The sequence below is a fragment of the Neofelis nebulosa genome, chromosome 15 (assembly GCF_028018385.1).
Source record: "Neofelis nebulosa isolate mNeoNeb1 chromosome 15, mNeoNeb1.pri, whole genome shotgun sequence".
NCBI lineage: Eukaryota > Metazoa > Chordata > Mammalia > Carnivora > Felidae > Neofelis > Neofelis nebulosa.
Window position 1 is genome coordinate 28,016,556 of NC_080796.1, and position 23,574 is coordinate 28,040,129.

At 39.1% G+C, this 23,574-nt stretch overlaps 1 protein-coding gene and 1 long non-coding RNA gene across 6 annotated transcripts in view; one reads left to right on the forward strand and one right to left on the reverse strand.

The window, feature by feature from the left end:
• PLA2G4A (phospholipase A2 group IVA) overlaps window positions 1-23,574 on the reverse strand; it is a 160,003-nt gene that overhangs the window by 83,785 nt on the left and 52,644 nt on the right. For 4 of the 5 annotated variants that reach the window (XM_058701814.1, XM_058701816.1, XM_058701815.1 and 1 more), the window contains 2 exons: window positions 8,319-8,467; window positions 7,491-7,604 (listed from right to left, as the gene is read on the reverse strand). The exons of the other annotated variant lie outside the window; for it this stretch is intronic. In XM_058701814.1, coding sequence (XP_058557797.1) covers window positions 7,491-7,604; window positions 8,319-8,467 — 263 coding nt within the window. The remainder of the gene's footprint in view (window positions 1-7,490; window positions 7,605-8,318; window positions 8,468-23,574) is intronic. 5 annotated transcript variants of the gene reach the window in all.
• Window positions 9,397-11,971, forward strand: LOC131496333 (uncharacterized). The gene is made up of 2 exons (XR_009254439.1): window positions 9,397-9,480; window positions 11,254-11,971. It is a non-coding gene; the product is annotated as an uncharacterized LOC131496333 (long non-coding RNA).

Here is a 23,574-nt window from a genome sequence, read left to right on the forward strand (position 1 = left end):
AACCCACAGCCACACTTGATCTATTTAGTAACAGGTGACTAGAGCATTTTTGAACTGTCTTAAAACAAATGATCACGAAACTTATAGGCTCTACCTGTATATACAAATAAGTTCATTTTGCTAAGTTCAAACAAATATGTTTCATAGTTAAGTCAGTTCCGTGAACCAAATGACAGATAATTAAATCTGGCCAGTTATAATTATAATGAGAATATCTAATATTTATTTAGTGCTTACCGGGCCAGGCACCGTTCTAAAGCTTTCCATACGTCAATTAATTTAACCATCACCACAAACTTAAGAGGTGGGTACTATGTATAACCCTGTTTCACAGACGAGGATGGCAAAGAAAAAGAAACTACTTGTCCAACATCACATGGCGAATAATTAACAGAATTGTGATTCCAACCCAGGCAGTGGCTGGCTGACTCTGAGCTGGGGGGTCAAAAACAGCAGGTCCTGCCAATTTCTCTCAGATGACAACTTTGATGCTCTCTCAACTTGTGATTCCAATAAACACAACCTCACCTTATTTTATTTATTTGTTTATTATTATTTTTTCAATATATGAAATTTATTGTCAAATTGGTTTCCATACAACACCCAGTGCTCATCCCAAAAGGTGCCCTCCTCAATACCCATCACGCACCCTCCCCTCCCTCCCACCCCCCATCAGCCCTCAGTTTGTTCTCAGTTTTTAAGATTCTCTTATGTTTTGGCTCCCTCCCTCTCTAACCTCTTTTTTTTTTTTCTTCCCCTCCCCCATGGTCTTCTGTTAAGTTTCTCAGGATCCACGTAAGAGTGAAAACATATGGTATCTGTCTTTCTCTGTATGGCTTATTTCACTTAGCATCACACTGTCCATCACACGTTTCTACAAAGAACACAACCTCACCTTAAATGCCAGCTAGAAAACAAAAAATGTGGACCCAGCTCTAAGATTGCCTTCTCTAATGATAATAATAATAATAATAATAATGACAACAACAATAACAATAAAGAGAAGAATGATAAATAAATAAATTAAATAAATAAATAAATAAATAAATAAATAAACAAATAAATAAATAATGGAGTGACAAATCACAGTCTTGGGAAGGGCCAGATCTACCGTAAATTCCCACTCTGCGACTTCTCTGGTCCTCACTGCCACAAGCAATCTCTCCTTCAACTCCTACGGACGCATTATAGCTGCTGCCACACTCATTTTCCTCAAGTCACCCTGCACTCCTCGTACCTGTCTGTTGCCACAGAAGTAGTCTGCTTTTTGTTTTCTTTTTTTTTCATCCTACAAACTTTATTTATTTATTTATTTTTAAATATATGAAATTTATCGTCAAATTGGTTTCCATACAACACCCAGTGCTCATCCCAACAGGTGCCCTCCTCAGTACCCATCACCCACCCTCCCCTCCCTCCCACCCCCCATCAGCCCTCAGTTTGTTCTCAGTTTTTAAGAGTCTCTTATGCTTTGGCTCTCTCTCACAACTGATGAATGGGCAAAGAAATTGTGGTTTATATACACAATGGAGTACTATGTGGCAATGAGAAAGAATGAAATATGGCCCTTTGTAGCAACGTGGATGGAACTGGAGAGTGTGATGCTAAGTGAAATAAGCCATACAGAGAAAGACAGATACCATATGGTTTCACTCTTACGTGGATCCTGAGAAACTTAACAGGAACCTATGGGGGAGGGGAAGGAAAAAAAAAGACCTTTTTGTTTTCAGTAGTAAACATTCTTTATCTACTAACTTGTTGCTTACTAATACATCTGAGAAAGAAGCCAAATCCTGTTTGCCCGAAATTCCCCATTACCTGGTCAAAAACCTTCTATGACTCACTGCTGTCGGTAAGAAAACATCCAAATTCCAACATCTAACATCTGAAATTTGAACTCTGCTATAGTTTGATCCCAGCGTACCCATTCTACCCTCACGCATGAATGCTCTACTCCCATCACACTGGTCTAGACGCTGTTTCCTGAACATGCTTGTCGTATTTAGGCCCATGACTATGAACAAAGGCTCAGGCTAGTCTCTCCACCAGAAGGGCTTTCCATCCCTTTAGTGATCCAACCACATCCTTCCTTTAAGGACAAGCCTAAGCCATTGATATCCACTGTAAGTAACTCACTGAAACCCCATCCCCCTTCACCTCCCTGCCCTCGTCTCCTACCACAATCTCTGCTACTCTTTCTCTGTGTTCCAGCCATATTCTCCTCTTTGCTGTTACTCAACATGGCAGGCAAACTTTCACTTCAGGACTTTTCTACTCAGAACAACTTCTGCCCCCGATATCATCCGAGATGTTTTCTTAGCCACATTTTTGGAACTGCACTTGCAACCCCCTTTACCCACATATACAAATGCCCCTCTCTTCCTTCCCTGGTTTATTCAGCACTTACTGCTATCATTATCTAACACAAGCAACTTTTACTTACTTATCTTGCTTCTTGTCTCTCTTACTAAATAGAATATAAGTTCCAAAAATGTTCAACGTCGCTCCTCATCAGGGAAATACAAATCAAAACCACACTCAGATATCACCTCACGCCAGTCAGAGGGGCCAAAATGAAGAAATCAGGAGACTATAGATGCTGGAGAGGATGTGGAGAAACGGGAAGCCTCTTGCACTGTTGGTGGGAATGCAAATTGGTGCAGCCACTCTGGAAAACAGTGTGGAGGTTCCTCAGAAAATTAAAAATAGACCTACCCTATGACCCAGCAGTAGCACTGCTAGGAATTTACCCAAGAGATACAGGAGTACTGATGCATAAGGGCACTTTTACCCCAATGTTTCTAGCAGCACTCTCAACAATAGCCAAATTATGGAAAGAGCCTAAATGTCCATCAACTGACGAATGGATAAAGAAATTGTGGTTTATATACACAATGGAGTACTACGTGGCAATGAGAAAGAATGAAATCTGGCCCTTTGTAGCAACGTGGATGGAACTGGAGAGTGCGATGCTAAGTGAAATAAGCCATACAGAGAAAGACAGTTACCATATGCTTTCACTCTTATGTGGATCCTGAGAAACTTAACAGAAACCCATGGGGGAGGGGAAGGAAAAAAAAAAAAAGAGGTTAGAGTGGGAGAGAGCCAAAGCATAAGAGACTGTTAAAAACTGAGAACAAATTGAGGGTTGATGGGGGTGGGAGGGAGGGGAGGGTGGGTGATGGGTATCGAGGAGGGCACCTTTTGGGATGAGCACTGGGTGTTGTATGGAAACCAATTTGACAATAAACTTCATATATTGAAAAAAAAGAATATAAGTTCCATAAGGGTAGGGATTCTTGTTGTTTTGTTCTCTGCTGAAGAAGTGGTGCCTAAAAACTGTCTGCCACACAGTAGGTATTCAATGGTTATGTGTGAAATGAATGAATGAATGAGTAATTCCTTCTTATAACTCTCATTGTACATATTGTCCACACTTGTTGGCACTTAAAACTATATTATGCAAATACTAAACTCTAGTTAATGAAATGCTAAAGTGTTTAGGGGTAAAACATTTGTTGCCTGCAGTTTGTTTCCAAATGCATCAAAATAGTTTGATGGATAGGTAGATGGAGAGCTATGTGGCAAAGTAAATACAGCAAAATGTTAATTGTAGAGTCTACGTGGCAGTTTTTCAAATCTTCCAACTTTGTACATGCTGGAAGATTTTTATAATAAAATTCAGAGAAAAAAAATCTAATGCTTTAGAAAGGCCTTCCCTGACAGAAACATTAGTTGCCACCAACTATTCCCTGTCACATCCCTCTATTTTCTTCACAGTATTTATCTCGAGCTGATGTTCTGCTGATTATCCTTTTGGTTTTGTTGCCTATTTACCTCCCCCATAGAATACAGGCTCACTGGAAACCAGAACATCATCTGTCAGGTCCTCTACCATTTGCCCACCACCTGCAATACTGTCTAGAACATAACAAGTGTTTAATAACACCTAAGTAAGTAAATTAATGAAGAGATTCCTCATGCCACTAATTATTATATTACTTACCAGTTTACACGCGAATGTCTACTCCTTTCCAGCTTATTAATTCCTTGAAAACGAACTTCTTGTAGTTTTCTTAACATTTAGCAAAGCGTTAGCTGCAAAATTTTAGCTGCTCAAATTCTCATACTGAAAAATAATCTACTGACGGGTCAGTATTTCAAAATCACATAATAAAGATTTTTTTTTGGCATCCCCAGGTGGGCACAAAATGAAGGATTTTTATTACTGCATTATTATTATTTTGTGTCCATGGACACAATATGGAAAGAATTAAAAATGTTTGAATAAAAAGGTCATATGAAAAAAGGTATTCTTTCTAGATCACAAAATTTTATAAATTAGAAATGGTCTTAGAAATATGTTAATCAAAACCTCTCTTTTAGAGATGAAGAAAATAAGACAGAAAGAGTGGCAACTCAAACATTGTACAGCGAAATTAGTGACCTAGAGAAAATCAGAGAATGGGGCTCCTAATTCCCAGTTTCTGCCCTGAGTGGGCAGAGTAGGCTCCTTGGGAATCTGGCACTCTCCATTTAGAGGCTCTTGTTCTTTCTCTAGCTGGCCGCTGGCCACAGAAATCACTGTATGTTGACTCAGTATGGACGTTGGGAATTTTGAAGAAGTTTTTGCTAATGTCTTGGCTGGAAATATGTGTTCTCTATCTCTCTTTCTCTTTTTTTTTTTTTTTTTTGATTACTTTGCCATGATCATCTTCAAGAATTGTTTAAAAGTCTATTTTCCCACATTATATCCTCCCAGTCTGCTCCCTCTCACCTCTGTGAACACTGTAGAAAGAAGCCCACATTCCTCTGAAAGGTCTGGTTCAGAGGTGAGGCAAGGCTAGACAGCTTGCATAGGGCACACCACATGATCTGGAGAAGACAGGGGCTCTCCAACCTGTGGTGCGCATTCACCTTTCTCCCCTCTACCATTACAGGTCACTAACTCAAACAACTGTCCTTCAGATAAAAACTGCAAAGGACTCTTAAGAACAGAGTGATGTAAAAAAAAAAAAAAAAAGCTGCTTGGCCAACTGTTTTCTCAGGCACACTTAAGAAAATAATTATGTAAGCTACTTTAAATTCAGGAATGTAGAGAGTCTTTTTTAGAGCCCGGAGGTTACACAGCTAACCATAGGAAATGACAGGAGGAGAGGAAATGCATGTTTCCCTACAATATTTTCTCTTATAATCAGACTGAAGAGGGGGAAAAGCATACTTTGGGAAGGCCAATCCATGCTTACAAAGCTCTCAGCAAACGTTTATTAAGAACCAACTCCAGCAACATGCCTTAGGAAGGTCGGGGGATGTTAGCCTCGACCATCTTTAAAGTTTACCCACGGCTCATCAACGTGTGCCTGCCAAGCCTTGTGACTTGCCAGGCCCCAACTTGCTTTCTTCTTTCAAGACTACATGCCTTTGCATTTATATAGAGCTTAATGTGTTCTAAGCACTATGTGTATGTATGGATACATCCATGTGCATACAGTATTGATATATAGTTCTATAACCAAGCACCATTACATATTTAATATGTAATAAATTATATACTTAATAAATACATAAAAGAAGTAACTTTTAATCTATACCTTATGTACTAAAGTGTATAAGAGTATAATTAAATAATTATAATAATTAAATACATAAATATATAAATATATACAAATAACATATGTAAATCTATATAAATCTATAAATCTATAAATATTTATATTTTTATATAAATCTATATTAAATATATAATTATATCTAAATATATTTAAAATACATGTATACATAATATACATTATATATTATACAACTATATAAATAAAATTAACTCATCTAATCATATGAGATATTATCTCCATTTGACAGATGAGCAAATCGAGGCACAGAAGAGCTAAGTGATTTGACCAGGATAAAACAGATAGTAAGGGACAGAGCTGGCATTTCAACACCAAATAGCCTGGCTTCAAATGCCGAGGGATTAAATCACCATGTTCACTGTTCAGTCTATTCAAAATCACCTACTCATACGCAGCCATCCCTGGCTTCCTCCCCCAACACAGTCTGTCTTTATTCTGTCTTCCTACCATACTCTGCACATTCCTCATTGATGCTTATCTCACTGGATGGTGGTTTCATTTCATCACGTTCACATCTCCTAAGCCTGCTTCCTATTTCCACCCCTACCTCACCTCCGCCCCACAGAAAGACAACTGAGGGAAAAGCCTCCTGTGTCTTGTTCTTTCTTATATTCCTCGCACAGAACACTATGGCTGGTACACAGGGCACTTCCATAAACATTTGCAAGAGGGATGAACGAAATAACTTCAAAAAGTCAACAGAACTGTGGGCTGTGTATCTCTTGGCACTGGATTAAGACATACAGAAGACATGCTTCCAGAAGCAGCTCAGGGAGTCGGCAGAGAGTGCGTAACTAGAGTGTCCTCAGGCACCTGGGCTGCTCTGATTGCATGAACTGGCCAGGTGGCCCTTTGGGCTTGAGTTGGTTTCTAAACCGGTATACCCTCATTCAAGAAGTATACCCTATGTATTAACTCTGTAATTGGACATGCATAACTAGTATTCCTGACCTATAGGATTTTAGTGTACGGGGAGAGGGAGGGAGGTGAGCACCTGAATGATTTAAATGATTCAGTCCCAATGAATACCACAGATAATTATCTTAGGAGTTCGGAGAAGGAGGAGGTCACTTGGGATAGCAATGGCTAGGGAGGTGAGACTTAAGGAATAGGTAGGTTTGAGTGAAGACAGCAATTTGAAGTCATTCCAAGAATGAGCAAAAACAGAGCCTCCCCCAATAAGAAATTAATACATTAACCAGTCCCTGCATACTTGTCCACCAGTTGTTTACATTTCTCACTGTAAAGTATTAAATTAGTTTCTTATAAAATTCAAAATCCAATGTTTGCTCTGTAGTGATAATTTTTCTAAGGCTTTATTGTTCCTAAATTGTTGAAATTTCAGAAACGCAGCAAACCTAGCATTATAAAGAGAATAAAAACCCCAAGACTATTCCTGTTGACCTTTCATTGCTTCAGCCCTAATTGTTTGAGGATTATTTGAGACAGATCCTCCACAGAGGCTTAATTTATTACTAAGCATGTAATTTTGGAACAGTTTGGACGTCCCAATAGTTTTCTGAGTTCACTCCCTCATTCTCTCTTCTCTGCTATTCCTTTCAGATTTCATATCTTCTTTCATCTTCCCAAAAGTTTTGTTAGACCTGCCAGTGGGATCCAAAGTCATTGCCTCACTGAGAGCAACAACAGAGATTGATGTCTTAATAGTATTTACTGTGATACCTCAACCAAAGTCTATAAATATCAAAACAATAAAAAGATTAGTATAAGAAGTAAAAGGGAAAACAAAATTTTCCTCTTTAAAACACAAACATTCAAACAAACAAAGAAATAAAATTCCAGAATAAAGAGATTTTTATCTGACATAGGGTTGAAAAATAATCCTGTTGTGTTGCTTACTTGGTTGAAAATAAAAGGAACCTCTTTCTTCTCTCCCACTCTGATAGAGGATATGGGGAATGTTGCTGTTCCTAGAGTTTCATCCATGACGTAATTGGCATCCATTAATGTGACCTGTAGACATTAAAAGGTAAAGCACAAGAACACAATTTCTCTTGGATCTTTGGAAATTATATCTAAAATCTCCACCACAATCAATAAATGAAAGTTTTCAAACGATCTTTAATAATCATTTGAGGTCCTCAACATTCAGCTTTGTTATAATACTTTGTCTTTTCTTTCAGACACATTTGCTACTAAAATAATAATTTTTTTTCATTTTCCTGATTGACGTCTTCATTATCATGCTTTCAAAAATGGGACTTTATCCCCTCTCAGGGGAAATGCTATTTTGGAGTATGAGAAATAAATTAATGTAGAAAACCCATGCAACCATTTTGGAAATGATCTATTTTAACTTCATTGAAAGTTAATGATTTTAAGTTAGAAACCTTAAGTTACCTTAAAGTCACAATCAATTGACAGTAGGGTTATTCTGTTATACTTGGACTTTTCTCTTTATAACAGAAAATGTTTTCTCCAAAGCACTCAAGGAGGATAAACGATTCTTCCCAGCCCTACCTAACTCTTGTGTTTTCCACTGGACCTTCCCATCACCCGGGCGGGGGGGGGGGTGTCACATCACCTGGGGGGCACCATCTGGAGCCTAGTGTGCCATGCTGCACAGCTGGACTCCAACTACACCCAACTGAAGAGAAGGGACAAAGCTCAGGCACCAACTTCAACATGAATTATGACCATTGAACAGTCCACAAATGATTCACTGACCTCCAAAACATTTTCCTGATTAGGATCCAAAATAAATTCAAAGGTCTCATTCCACACTGGGTTTATGTCATTATTGAAGTGTCTTGTTCTCTTCCTGCTGTCAGGGGTTGAGGAGATGAAAAGTTCCACATAGGGATCTGGGGTATCAACTATAGACAGCAAACACAAGGGAGAAGGATACAAAGATGTGATTCATAATTCCTAATTTGTTTTTACTGTATGCTCTGTCAGATTATTTTTAATGAATCTGCCATCACATTCAAAATGTCTGAGACAAGATACTACATAACAGAAGAACATCACAGGTTATATACTTCTTACACATTATGTCCCTGCCCTTCACAACAGTCCTGTGGGAAGGAATCGTTTATTAGGTGCTTTACTCAGATATCTTCTGTCCACTTTAGGACATGTTCAGTCAACATGTCAGTCCAACTGCTAAATGATGAGAGCAATCTCACCCAGCTAACTACAATATAACCATCACCCCAGGACTCTGATGGTGACAAGGTCATGGGTTCAGGATCATAGTCTACAACAGAAAAAAATTATCCTAATTACTTTCTTTGCCAAACAATGACAGTCAGTGTGAGATAAATATTGTAGTTATAGGGTTGCCTTGTATAGCTGTACAGGGTGCACACTGAACAGCACCTGTATTAGTAATCCATGTATGTTTCTGTATTTATTATAGCAGTACTCAATCGCATGGAAGTGGGTGTCTCAAGGAAGTGACAGCTTTTTCTTTTCTTTTTTTTTTTTTAAACTTTTTAAAATGTTTATTTATGTTTGAGAGACAGAGCACAGGCAGGGGAGGAACAGTGAAAGAGGGAGACACAGAATCTGAAACAGGCTTCAGGCTCTCTCAGCACAGAGCCCAACATGGAGCTCGAACTCACAAACCATGAGATCATGACCTGAGCCGAAGTCAGAAGCTTGCTTAACCAACTGAGCCACCCAGGTGCCCCAGGAAGTGACAGCTTTTTCTTTTCTTTTTTTTTTTTTTATTATTTATTATTTTTTATTTTTTAATATGAAATTTACTGTCAAATTGGTTTCCATACAACACCCAGTGCTCAGTGACAGCTTTTTCTACTGTACATAAAGACTTGCTTGAGTCAGGGCATGATGTGGGTACCATTTTAAATAGAAAGAAACAAAGGTACTATTTAAATTTCTTCCCACTATATATACACTTAACAACAAGGCAACTGACTAAGCCGTGGAAACACTGATCACTCCCTCCTTAGTGGTTCCACTGAATCCTTCACTGTCTTACAGCATTGCACACACTACATTTCATGGATGTAATTACACATCTATCTTTTCCTACAAGACTGTCAACAGCTTGAGGGCAGCCATCAAGTCTGACTCAACTTTATCTCTTTAGAACTTAACAACCATCACAATATTCATAGGTCTCCTAACTTAAGGACTTGACTTTTCTCTTTAACACATCCTTTCCCAAGTGGCCATTGTAATTCATAACCACAAAAACCAACAGTTGAGTAATGCCTGCTAGGATCTCCGTTAAGCACTGTACACACATAAGTCTCATTCAGATCTCCCAACAGTACTACAAGGTAAGTGCTCTGTTGAAACAACAGGAACTGAGGGATGTTAAGCAATCTGTCTACTATCATCCAGCTGGTAAGTCTCAGGGGAAGTTCTGACTGCAACAATCATTCATTTAATGACATCATGCTCCTAAGTTCTAAAGATGATATCATAAGGTAGGCATTGCTATAGAAAATAGAAAGAGTCATGGAAAAGAAGAGGGAAGGAGAAAGAAAGGGAGGGAGGGAGGAAGAAAGTGGCACAGATGTCCACACAAAAAGATATAAAAATTGAGAACAAAGGAAAAGCAAAAATAATAGTTCTCAAATGATTGTTTTCCAAAGAAATTAAAAAAAAAAAAACACCTTTGTCTTTCAACAGTAGTTATGGCCATCAAACAATTTAATCAGTGCCCTTCACTTAATTTTTAAACGCTGTTCATAGTTCTATGTGGTGATCACATTTTTAAAAGCCTTTTTATGGTAAAGTGGAAAGATTTGTGAATGAGGTATAAGCATTTGGAATTGTCTTTTATTTAATTTTCCCATTTGGACCTTATGCATTGATAGTTAAGGGCAGCTGAGTCTCAAAAGTAAGAGTGTAATATAAATGCCTAGGGTTCTACTGGGCACCTGACTGGCTCAGTTGGTTAAGCGTCTAACTTCAGCTCAAGTCATGATCTCACAGTTCATGAGCCCCACATCGGGCTCTGTGCTGAGAGAATGGAGCCTGCTTCAGATTCTTTGTCTTCTTCTCTCTCTCTCTGCCCTTCCCCAGCTTGCAGTCTCTCAACCAAAATTACATAAACATTAAAAAAAGAAAAACCTGCAGACCCCTGACCCTCATTTCCTAAGACCTATGATCAGCAGATCAGCAGAGAACTTAGAAATGTGCAGTTTTAAAAGTTTAGTTATTTTTGAGAGAGAGAGAGAGAGAGAGAGAGAGAGAGAGAGAGAGAGCGCTCACACACATGAGTGGGGGAGGGGCAGAGAGAGAGGAGACAGAGAATCACAATCAGGCTCCATGCTGACAGAGCAGAGCCCAATGTGGGGCTCAAACTCACAAACCAGGAGATCATGACCTCAGCTGAAATCAAGAGTTGGATGCTTAACCAACTGAGCCACCCAGATGCCCCAGGAATCTGCATTTTAAAATAAATATTCTAGCTGATACTGATGTAGGTCATCTTCTGTTCACACTTTCGATACTCTGTTTTAGAGAAAAGGGAAATAGGTAATTATTGGAATTTTATTTATTATTTATTTTTATGGAGGTATAATTGGCATATAATATTGCATAAGTGTAAGGCAGACAAAGTGTTGGTTTGATACATTTACATATTGCAGTTTCTAACCCAGTGCTTGTATCTCTCAACCAGACCATGGAAGACAAACTAGAAAACAGAAGTACTGAGCAGGAGGGAAGGCAAGGGGAAACGGGCCAAAGCAGAGGCGGGCAGGCTACAAGGTGACTCTTCCCACCTCCTCAACCAGGAGATGTTGCTTTTCCTTAACCATGTTCTTGCCGCAGCACCAGCGCTCAAGACGGCAAATCAGAAACAAAACTACAGGTTAGAATAGCAGGTGGTGGAAGGCCATAAAGAAAAATATCTTCCCTCTTTTGAGAAGTCAACACGTGATTTAAAGGAGACGATTCAACTGGTCCTTCACCTTAAATGTGCAAAAATGGAGCCCCTTCACTAGCCCATAGGGCAGGTTCTTTCTCATGGGGCTGATGCTCTTTTCTGTTTTCCCCAAACACTAGAACACACAAAACCAGGCAAAAATCAATCTAGAAAACAAAAAGTGTCCGGGAAGAGGAGGCATGCAAATGGTAAACATCACTCATTTGCTCAACAAATATTTGAGTGCCTACTCTACGCCAGCAACTACCTGTCAAGAAGCAGTTTGGCTTTACCAGGCCACCGAGCGTGAAACTGAAGATCTGGACTGTGGAAGTGACTCAAATGCTAAGAGCCTAATTTGAGAGGCAAAGGTAAACGGGAGACAAGCACATACACTTCGCCCATGACTAGTAACTCAGTCACTCGGATTATTACACACAAATAAAGCCAGATCGTAGGTGGAGAAATTGCCTTTGAGGCTTGGTCTTCCTCTGAATCTGAGGAAAGGAGGGAGAGGTTTTCTTGGGCCAAATGAGGAAGAGAAAGCAGAAAGTTAAGTTCCTGGGGAGAAACCCAAGAATAAGAAAAGAATGCAGCAAACTGAAATAGCATAAGTCAGTCAGGGATATAGCCATCTTCCAAGCCATCCTGGACGCTCAGTTCAGGTCACACACCCTGGCAAATTCTAACTCTGAAAAAATGATAAAGAAAATACCGTGCGACAGGATGCCAATGCTACATTTATACATCGAAACAGGGACAGACCTCTTTTAAGAAAACCAGAACCCAGTTTAAAGCTGTCACTGTGGATTCTTCTTTTCACTTGTCCCCAGCATCAATAGTCTACAACTTCTGTCAAGAGTGGTAGTTGTTCGGGGGCGCCTGGGTGGCGCAGTCGGTTAAGCGTCCGACTTCAGCCAGGTCACGATCTCGCGGTCCGTGAGTTCGAGCCCCGCGTCGGGCTCTGTGCTGATGGCTCGGAGCCTGGAGCCTGTTCCCGATTCTGTGTCTCCCTCTCTCTCTGCCCCTCCCCCGTTCATGCTCTGTCTCTCTCTGTCCCAAAAATAAATAAAAAACGTTGAAAAAAAAAAAAAAGAGTGGTAGTTGTTCTACTTTCTCCTCTCGCTTCATTAGTGAGAGACCTCAGTTAAGATGTCAAAGGGTGCTGGACAGTGGAAAACCACCGACAGCTGCAAACTTTGATAGTGCAGTCGGCATCACTGCTAATCTTTGCCAGCTGAGAAACATCTGGCAGTGGCAGGCACTGCAAGATGAAAAAGAATTTTAGGATGCTAGTTTCAAATTGGATTATGCTAATCACACAGCTCACGCCCTTTATATAATCTATAATCTTCATTGGCACCATAGTGTCTGGAAGCTTTTTTTTTTTTTTTTAATGTTTATTTATTTTGGGGGGAGAGAGAGAGAGAGAGAGAGAGAGAGAGAGAGAGAGAGAGAGAGCGCACTAGCGGAGGAGGGATCGAGAGAGAGAGGGAGACAGAGAATTCGAAGCAGGCTCCAGGGTCTGACCTGTCAGGACAGAACCCGGCACAGGGCTCGAACTCACGAATCGCAAGATCGTGACCTGAGCCAGAGTCAGACGCTAAACCGACTGAGCCACCCAGGCGTCCCACACACGGAAGCTCTGAAAAGGGAAAACAGTCCAGTTCGACAGCACAACTTAGCCAGGTGCTTGAGAGAAGTTCCTAGATATGCATTAAGGGGAGAAAGAAGTCAAACGTAGGAAAAGAAATGTTTGGGTTTCTTTCTCCTGTATACTTAGTTCATGGTTTTGTGAATTGATGCCTATAGGGTAACTGGATGCTGAGTCAATGATTCAGCTTTGCCTTGATTGGTTCCAGCAAAACAGGTGGTAAAGCAAAGATGCAATGTGTGGGCAAAGACTTCCTCTCATTGCATCCTTTTATCTAAATTCTGACAAACAAAAATGCAAGGGGTGTGGGATAGAGATCTTTTTCTGCTCCCATAAAGATGACATGAAACTACATGCACCTGAATTAGCTTCAGAATTCCAGGGTTGTAAAACTTCTCATAAACTTTAGTAGTTTAAGGAGTGTCTACCTAAATTAATAACAGGCCCATCTGCCACTTCAGCTTTGTCTGAACAAAATATTATATGATTCATGATAGGGGCTGATGGCAGCTTCTGTACTCTGTAAGTTCTATTTTAAATATTCTCCATTTGCTTTCTCATATCCACTTTGCTCAGCAACTTAAACCCTTTGCTCTAAATGAAGGTGACTCATAACCTGATACAAAACAACCAAAAAATCCCCAAAAGAATAATCCCCCCAAATTCCCAGTCAAAATATCATTTTCCAAATAGCTATTACTATGGATGGTGAACTTAAGGTAGTGTTTCTCAAAATTTAGTCCCCTAAAATATCTTCACAGCATCGCCTGGAGTATTAAAAATGCACATACTTTGCGTCTTCAGTCAGAGCTCAGGCTTGGAAATCTGCATTTTTAACAACTTGACCAGGTGGTTCTTAGGTACACAATTTAGAAAAATGTGGTTTAAGGTATATGATTAGAATCAACTAAAGAACAATAATATAAAGAACACAGACAGAAAAGTAGAAATATTTTGGCACTGAGACGTCAACAGGCTTACCGGCCGTCTGTCATGGAGTCATGCTGCCCATAGACTATATTAAGCACAATCCAGTAATTCACTTCCGTTTCTTTCCAGCCATTAAAGACCTTTTCAAGTAGCCACATGAAAACAAATCCAAGAATAAAGTATGCGGGGTGTGTCAGCAGGCAACGTATATAAGGTGATAGACTGAATATTCAAGCATTCTGCTTCAGTTACCACCAAAATAGGAGTACCATAAGACCAAAAATTAAATAGTAATTTGTTGAAATAAATGCTGCTGCATATCGCTTTCAGCTGTCATCACTCTTTGAAATATGTGTGATTTCATGATAAAGGTAATTATATGGAGCACTTAAAGCTTTTCAACTTAAAGGTTTAAAAACTTAAAGGTTTTATGATTACCAAACTTTTCACTCCCCAGGTTCTATGCTGGCTGAGTGACTAGCCAGGAAAGTGATTGTTAGCCTCACCGTAAATGTACAAATTGCAAGAGCCATTTGGTTCTCTTTTACCGTAAAGTTTTTGTTGAAGGAGAAGATATAGGCAGAAGAGTTAGAAGATCATTGCTACAGTCTGTTGAGTTTTCATAAACTGAACTCACTCACAATATCACCACCCAGATCAAGATACAGAACGTTACCAGCACTCCGGAAGCCTCCCTCAAATCCCTCCAGCAGGGTGACCAGTGCCCTGCCTTCTATTGGCATAGAATATTTTTACCTGCTTTTTATCAATAGAATCAATAGCACAATATGTACAACTGGGCCACCATTAAGTATGTGAGATTCATCCACAGTAACGTGTAAAATATGCTCATTATTACTGATGGAAACTATTCCACTGTATTCCATAAAATATTTATCCATTTCACCGTTAATGAACATTTGGATTGTTTCTAATTTGGGATATTACCAGTGGTGCTGCCACTGAACATTCTGGACGTGGCTTTTGTTGTGTACATGTGTATGTTTCTGTTGCAAAATTCCCAAGAATGGAATTCCTTAGGTATGAAATTATTACACTATTGTACACGCTGATGTTAATAGTCACACGGCAGCACATCCTTCCAATGCTTAATATTGTCAGTCTTTTAATTTTAAACATCTGGTGGATGTATGATGGTATCTCAGTGTGGATTTATTTCACACATCTTGGATGATGATGAGGTTGAATACCTCTTCTTTTTATTGGTCAATTGGTGATTCTCTGGAATGAAGAGCATACTCAAATCCTTTGTCCATTTCTTTCCATTGGGTTGCTTGTTTTTTAGATTAATTTATGAGTACTTTACATATTCTGGATGAGTCCTTTGACAGACATACATAGGTTGCAAATATATTTTCTCAATTTAGGGTTTCCATCTTTTCACTACTTTAAATGATGTCTTTTGACCAAAATAAATGCCGAACTTTAATATAGTTCAGTGTGTCCAACTGTTTTCTTATAATTCAGGTTTTTTGTCTTTTTTTTTTATTTTAGAGAGAGAGTGAGAGACGGTGTGCATGTGTGTGTGTGTGAGTGGGGAGGGGAGTGGGGATGGAGGTGCAGAGTGGGGCAGAGAGAGAGAGAATCTTAAGCAGGGCTCAACCTCACGACCCTGGGATCATGACCTGAGCTAAAATCAAGAGTTAGGTGCTTAACTGACTGAGCCACCCAGGCTCCCCTGCTTTTTGTCTTTTAAGAAAACCTTAGCTATTCCAGTGTCATAAAATAGTTTGCACTGATGTCTTCAAAAATCTTACTGGTTTTACTTTTTCTTTTTAGATCTAAATTGGAATCAATTCCTGCGTATGGTGTGAGGGGAGTGTTATGATTTTTTTCATAGGGACTCAGGATCATTTACTGGAAACACTGCCTTTAATCCTAGCATGGCAATGTAACTTTTGCATTAATCAAGAGGTCACATAAATGCAAGTCTGTTTCTGGATTTTTATTGGTTTATTTGCCCATTAGTCTATTCATTTACTCTTGCACTAATGCCACTCTGTCTTAATTATCCTAGTTTTATAATAAATTGATGTCAGGTAGTATAAGTTATCTTTCTTTAATTTCTTCGGTTATTCTGGCAGATATTTTATTTCAACACTTCATAGATGTCATTCTGTTATCTTGTGGTTGTTTTTTTAAATGTCTTTTTTCCTCTGGATACCTTTAGAACATTTTTTTTTCTTTCTCTTTAGTTTCCAGCAATTTTACTGCAATATGCGTAGGGTTGGTATTCTTTGTACTTATCCTTGAGTTCATAACCTACACACACACACACACACACACACACACACACACACACACACACACCCTTTCTCCTTCCCAGTACTTTCTATCATGCCCTAGATATTCCTTATGTTTTCCTCTATAGTTTATTTCCCTTTTTGTTCTCTGTGTTTCAGTCTGGATATTTCCTACTAACCTATTCCGTTAATTAATTGCCTCTCTTCAGATGTGTCCAAACGACATCAAACCTATCTATGGAGTTTTTAATTTCACTTCTTGTTTTTAGTTGTAATTCTTCCATTTTATTCTTTCCTATGTACCTGGATCCCTGGTAAAATTCTCCATTTGTCATCTATTTTCTCGAACATATCAACCATAATTATTTTATATAATCTGTGCAGATCTATCTATTTTTCTTGATCTTAGTCTTTCGTATACCTGATGATTCTTGGCTCAATGCCAGACCTTTCTATGAAAAATGGGAAGGGACTTAGATCTACCTCCACAGAAGCCCCATCTTATCTTCCGGAAGGCAGGCAGGGAGAACAGGATGGATCTCCTGAACTTAATCAAAAATGGAACTGACTCCAATCTTTATAAGGTTCAGCCTACCTCTCGTTCAGTCCCACTGAAACTTCTCAACTGAGAGCCCAGGGTATTTCGAAGGCCCCTTTTCATTTGGAAGTTCTGAATTCCATTTTTTTCCCTCTTAGCACTGTGATGCTGCCAATATCTCTGCTTTGTTTTGGGGGGTATTTTATGTTTGCTCCTCAGCCTGTTGCCCCACGCAGATTAAGACTTTGTTTAGGGCACATGGTGAAGGCGCTGACTTTCAGCTTCTCTGAGTTTCCCTTCTCTCAGACACTCTGCCCCTCAAATTCTAACTGGCTTGTCTCGGAAATGCAGTTTTTGTGTCCCCAAATCCTTTGAGATTGTCAGAGCCCTGGTGGATTGTCTGCCTCTTCACTACTTGGCTACTTCCTACGTCCTCGTGACCCCCCCCCCCCAAACCCACCTAAATCCAGCAGTGGATTGAGGGGGGAAAGATGGCTTGTAGAACACTGAGGCCTACTTCAATGACTTCTCTCCTCTGAGATTTTGGTCCCTCAAATCCGGGTTGACTCAGCAGTTTTCAATCTTTCAGACATTCTTTAAATTAATTTAACCTGTGTCTTATAAGTTGCACTCAGAGGAAATGAATGTTCTGCTATTAGTTGCTTCAGCATAGTCCAATGCCTACTGAGTCATTAACTTGACCAAACATATACTAATCCCTATTCCTTTTATTTCCATTCTTTACATGACTGCCCAACACTTATTACATTTCTCAGGTCACCCACCCTATCTGCTACTCCTCATCTGAGGGTACGACTCAGGCTCATACTTCACTGAGAAAACAAAAGGAGAGGATTAGATGGATTCATTCAATTTCTCTTCCCTATACTTCACAACTGTAAAACCATATTTATAATTAGAAAATGCATTTATTCATACTTAAGTTCTTCCTTCATGTCTTAGAAGAACAAGTATCCATACGTTCTTCTCTCAATGTCATACTATTCTACCTCCTCTCAGATATTTCTCATTTATCCCCAGCTCCAAATTTAACCTGTAAACATTTGCTTTGCCCTGGCTACACCTTCGCAACCTATAAACAAACACCGATCATCAAAAAAATAAATAAATAAACAGGAGTGCCTAGATGGCCCAGTCAGTTAAGCAACCAACTCTTGATTTTGGCTCAGGTCACGATCTCAAGGTTCATGAGTTCGAGCCCCGCATTGGGCTCTGTGCTGACAGTGGGGAGCCTGCTTGAGATTCTCCCTCTCTCTCTGCACATCCCCTCCTCACATTCTGTCTCTCTCAAAAATAAAGAAATAAACTTAAAAAAATAAAATAAATTCATTATTTTTGCTAATTCCTCAAGATCTTTCCTACCCTCATGAGTTTAGAAAAATAAATGCAGTCTATACTTGCAGCTTCTAATCCCATCATCTTGTAAAATTCTGACCCATTATACTCCACCTTTTCTATGACATAGTGTTATTCTCCCTATTGTAACTTTTTTTCTCAGCTTTACTGAATTATACTAGACATATAACACTATGTAAGTTTAAGGTGTACAACATGATGATGTGATACACATATTGCCAAATGATTATCACAGTAGGGTTCGTGAACACCTCTATCATCTCACACAATTACCATTTCTTTTTGTGGTGAAACCATTGAAGATCTACTTTCTTAGCAACTTCCAAATATAGCATATGGTATTGTTAACTACAATCACCATGTTGTAATTAAATCCACAGAACTTATTCATCTTATAACTGGAAGTTTGTTCCCTTTGACCGCCATCTCTCTATTCCTGCCTCCCATCCCCCAGCTCCTGGCAAAAATCATGCCTCAATCACAGCTTCCATGGAGACTTGATGAATTTTTTTTTCTCAATGCAGTACCCTTTACGCAAATAAATGATATCATTATTTGCAATTTCCTACCTACCTCTGTAAATGTTCCCTCAGTATATCTTGCCCTAAGTTTCCCCCTCAGCTCACCACTAAATTGTGGGCTCTCATTTCACATCTCTTACAAATCCTTCAAAGAATCCTTCAAAACAAAGTGAACCCCTTAAATTAATGTTCATGTATTCAAAACCAACTTATAAAAGAATTATCAACTATTCATATTGTCTTAAAAAAGCACACTCAATATGCACCCCTCAGGTCACATGACCCACACGAAGCCTGCAGTTTGATTAATCTCAGATCCTTTATTTTTATTTATTTTTATTTAAAAAATTTTTTTTTCAATATATGAAATTTATTGTCAAATTGGTTTCCATACAACACCCAGTGCTCATCCCAAAAGGTGCCCTCCTCAATACCCATCACCCACCCTCCCCTCCCTCCCACCCCCCATCAACCCTCAGTTTGTTCTCAGTTTTTAAGAGTCTCTTATGCTTTGGCTCCCTCCCACTCTAACCTTTTTTTTTTTTCTCCTTCCCCTCCCCCATAACCTCAGATCCTTTAAAGCCGATCATCTTCAAGGCTTAAATGGCAGCCGTGATACATTCATTTCCTCGACGCTGCAAGGAGGACAAATATGAGATTCTTGATTCCATGTCCATATATAACCTATTGCCAAGTAATATATCTTTAAAGGCCTCCATCTTTTTTTAACCTTTCTGAATCAATTCTTGAAGTCCTTGAATCCTTTCTTGGCTCTGGCTTCCACATAAATATGATTTTCTCCCTAATCTACATTCCTGAGCCCCTCTCTACTCTGAGACTTTGAATCTTCTTCTTGAATGCCTTTGAAAAATACCTCACACTCAACATGTACAAAACAAGTTTATTCTCTTTCCACCTTTCTTTCCTTAGCTGCAAGACAAAAGAAAAACAAAGCAAAATGAACCAAAAACCTGTTAATTTTTCCTGACTTTCAATGTCTTACTTGCATGGAACCATCACTTCCAGCCCCAGAGCTGGACACATGAGGGTCATTCTCTTTTCCTCACAGCTCCTGTATCCAATCTGCCTCCGAGTCCCACCTAGTCCACCTCTAACGCGGCTATCATGTCTGGTTCCTCAAGCCCACTCAAAATATCACCACCTCAGTCCAACTAAGCAGTGCCTCTCACCTGGGCTGTTCACATCATCTCCTAGCTGCTTGCTTCCCCCACATTCCAACCACTCTTCACAAAGCCACCACCACGATATCTTTGGGAAACACACTTTTGTCTTTCACTGACTGACTCTGAGGGCAGGCCTATGCGTGGTGAGGAAGGGTCACAAGGGTGCCCCCGACCAGACCCCAGGTTCTCTTTCCAGTCAGTGACCCTCCTCGATCACACGCTGCAGAATCACCCCCACAAGTCAACATGCAGGCCACGTGGCATCTCTGGAATCCAACATTTTGAACATTCCACACAGTCACCTTGATGGTGGAAGCATTTGTTCTGAGTAAGAAAACACGGCTTCTGTTTTACTTGTGCACACCATTATGCTTTCCTTTGGCATTTCAGCTGATAACTAAATGCTAGTAAGGTGTTGTCCTTGTCCTAAGAATATTCAAGGGTCCAAATACTATACACATAAAGGATGAGCAGAAGGAGATGTTACCTGTATTTTTTCCTTATCCTGTTCATACATCTCTAGGCAACTAGTTCTGTTTTCTTATCAGGTAAAATTGGCTACTGTAAATCATATTCCCCAGAGGCCTCATCTATATACATCTGCATAAAACAGAAGTAATTCCACATAAAGCTTCAACTTGCTGAGTTAGATATTATTATTCCTATCATGAAGGTGAGGAAACAGACCCAGAGACTTTTAGTAAGTTGAGCAAGGTCATTTAGAGATAGGATTTTAATCTAGGCTTTCTGAAAGCCAAATTCCTTGCTCTTTCAAATAATCCAACACTAACCCTTACCTATTTTTGCCTCTACTAAACTGTAAACTAAGTCTGAAACGTTATAGGAATATATAAATATTACTGAAGTAATGGATAATAGGCTAGCCCTGAGCAATACTGCAGAAAAGGTGACATTTTAGGCACAGCAATCTCCCCACTCTTAACTCCAGTCATTTCTTCCCAGTGCATTTGCATTTAACCTTTACTTTCAAGTTCTAAACGCAGTAATAATAATAATAAACCTTTGAATCTCATCTTGCCACCCTTAACACCTCCAAGGAATCCGGTAGAGTGTCAAGGGACTTGTTTATAGATAGCAGTCCCTGCTTCTTCCAGAACAGGCTCAAAATTGGAATGGTCATGGCTATAGATGCTGAAGGGCAGTCCCTGAAAACTGCTGGAAATACAGAAGCTAGAAAAGTTAGTGAAGAATCCAATATAGTTTAGTAAAACAGAACTTTGGTAGTGATTCTGGATACATTGGACAGAGAAGAGAAAAGCCCTTGCAACAACAGCAGCATTGTCTATGTTCTCAAATAATCACAGAATACCTTATCCTTATTTGAAATTACAAAGCAGTTTTAGGGATGTCTGGGTGACTCAGTCGGTTAAGTGGCTAGCTGACTCTTGATTTCGGCTCAGGTCATGATCTCAGGGTTCCCGAGTTCAAGCCCCACACTAGGCTCTGGGCTCCCAGTGCGGAGCCTGCTTTGTATCCCGTCTTCCTCTCTCTGCCCCTTCCTAACTTGGATGTGTGCATGCGCACATGCTCTCACTCTTTCAAAAATAAATAAATGTTAAAAACAATTTGAAATTACAAAACAGTTTTATTAATACCATTTTTAAATCCATTTACCAGATAGAGTCTCCAATGTGAACTCTCCTTATTTTTTCATTTTCCTTTTTCTCACAGCCTCAGATCTACAAAAGCGCTTTCCCAGGGCACGTGTGTCCCTTTGTAAAGGGACATGAAACTGTCAGAATGTATCATCAGCCAAGTGGATGTCAGGAAGAAAGCCCAATAGCATCTCTGCACAACTGACTGGGTGCAGTTTGAACTAACAATTGACTTAGTACATTAGTGAAGTGGTCTATCATTTGGCATATAGTAAAAATAACTTACTGTAAAGAATGTTGGTATTCACAAGAAAACAGAGAGAGATAAATGCAAAACAACCCAAAGCAAGCTAAAGGCCAATCTACAACAGAACTGAAATTTTCGTTGTTACCTACATTGCCTTTTTACACAAGTGCCCTGTGCAGCAAAAGTGACCCCCAGTTTAGGGTCAGTATACTCAAACAAGGCATTATCCTTGCTACCTGACATTTATTCACTAGCATAAACCATTAAAAAATAGCCAGATTCCTTAAATAATAGACATACCATGCCAGCCCGATGTTTAAGACCTTTTATGATGTTTTTTCTAAACTGAAGTATCAAAAGTATTTAATAATAACAAATTAAAATTCTACTGAAGTTATAAAATCCGTCTCCATTCTAGCTGTGAGGTCTTCTGGGAAGTTTATTGCCAGCACTTTCAAAATCAGTAACATCATACAGCCTAAACACACAATTACTGAGTGCGTATCTTCTTGGGTTGGTTTTCCAGACTTATTCACACCTGTTTCATCTTATCATCTAGGCCATACAAAGCTCAGAGGCAAAGCTACTGTACAAGTAAACATCAGAGTGAGAGAGATTTAAGTTCTAGCCATAAAACCTAACAGCTGTGTGATTTGGGAACATTTACTTAATGTCTTTTTAAAAAATTGTGTATCTGTAAGATTAAAATAAAAACAGCATATATCTTCTAGGGTTACTAAAATGAATAAATGCAGTATGTTAAGTTCTATGAACTCCACTTAATAGTTTTGCTTATTTATTTAACACATATTGTGTATACTATGCATCAAGCCCCTTTCTAAATGTTTCATAATCTAATTTAATTCTTCTAAAAAAAAAACCTATGAGGAAGGTATAATTGTTACCCCCATGTAACCACTGAGGAAATTGAGGCTTAGGAAAGCTAAGTAACTTACCTAAAATCATGGAGTTAATAAATAGAAGGGAGATTTGAATTCAAGCAAGCCAGTTCCAGAGTCCTTGCTCCAATCTCTAAGCCATGCTTCCTCTCTGGTATGAAATAGGCACTGAATAAAGTTATCTACCACACGTATTATGTTTATTTTTTTTGTACTTCTCAAGATAGCAGATGCTCAACATTTATTGATGAGGACATTAATAATGGAGCCTTGCTTGGGGCACCTGGGTGGCTCAGTCAAAGCATCTTACTTTTTCATGATCTCGTGGCTCATGGGTTTGAGCCCTGCGTCAGGCTCTGTGCTGACAGCTCAGAGCCCAGAGCCTGCTTCAGATTCTGTGTCTCCCTCTCTGCCGCTCCCCAATTTTCTCACTCTCTCTCTCAAAAATAAATAAAAATTAAAAAAAGAATAATGGACACTTGCTGGAAAAAACACTGGGTTCTATTTCTTTTAACATTTGTTCTCCAAAGTTAAAATTTCCAAGCTGTTATTTCATTTTGCAACTGCAGATTTGGATTCACCTTGTATATCAACTGAAAATAAATTTGTCTAGAATTTTATCTAAAATATTTCATAAAAAATATATTGATGCATCATGGGGAGTAAGAACGGAAAAGTACTTATGAGGAGTCAGTGAAATTTACAAAACTCCCAGACTATCCCTTGACTGAGTTTAACTTAACTTAACTTCAATCTCTATGTCATAGAATTTTTATTTTTAAGAAATATTTTAAAATATTAAAATATACTAAAATAGCATACATGATAAATGTTTTCACATACAT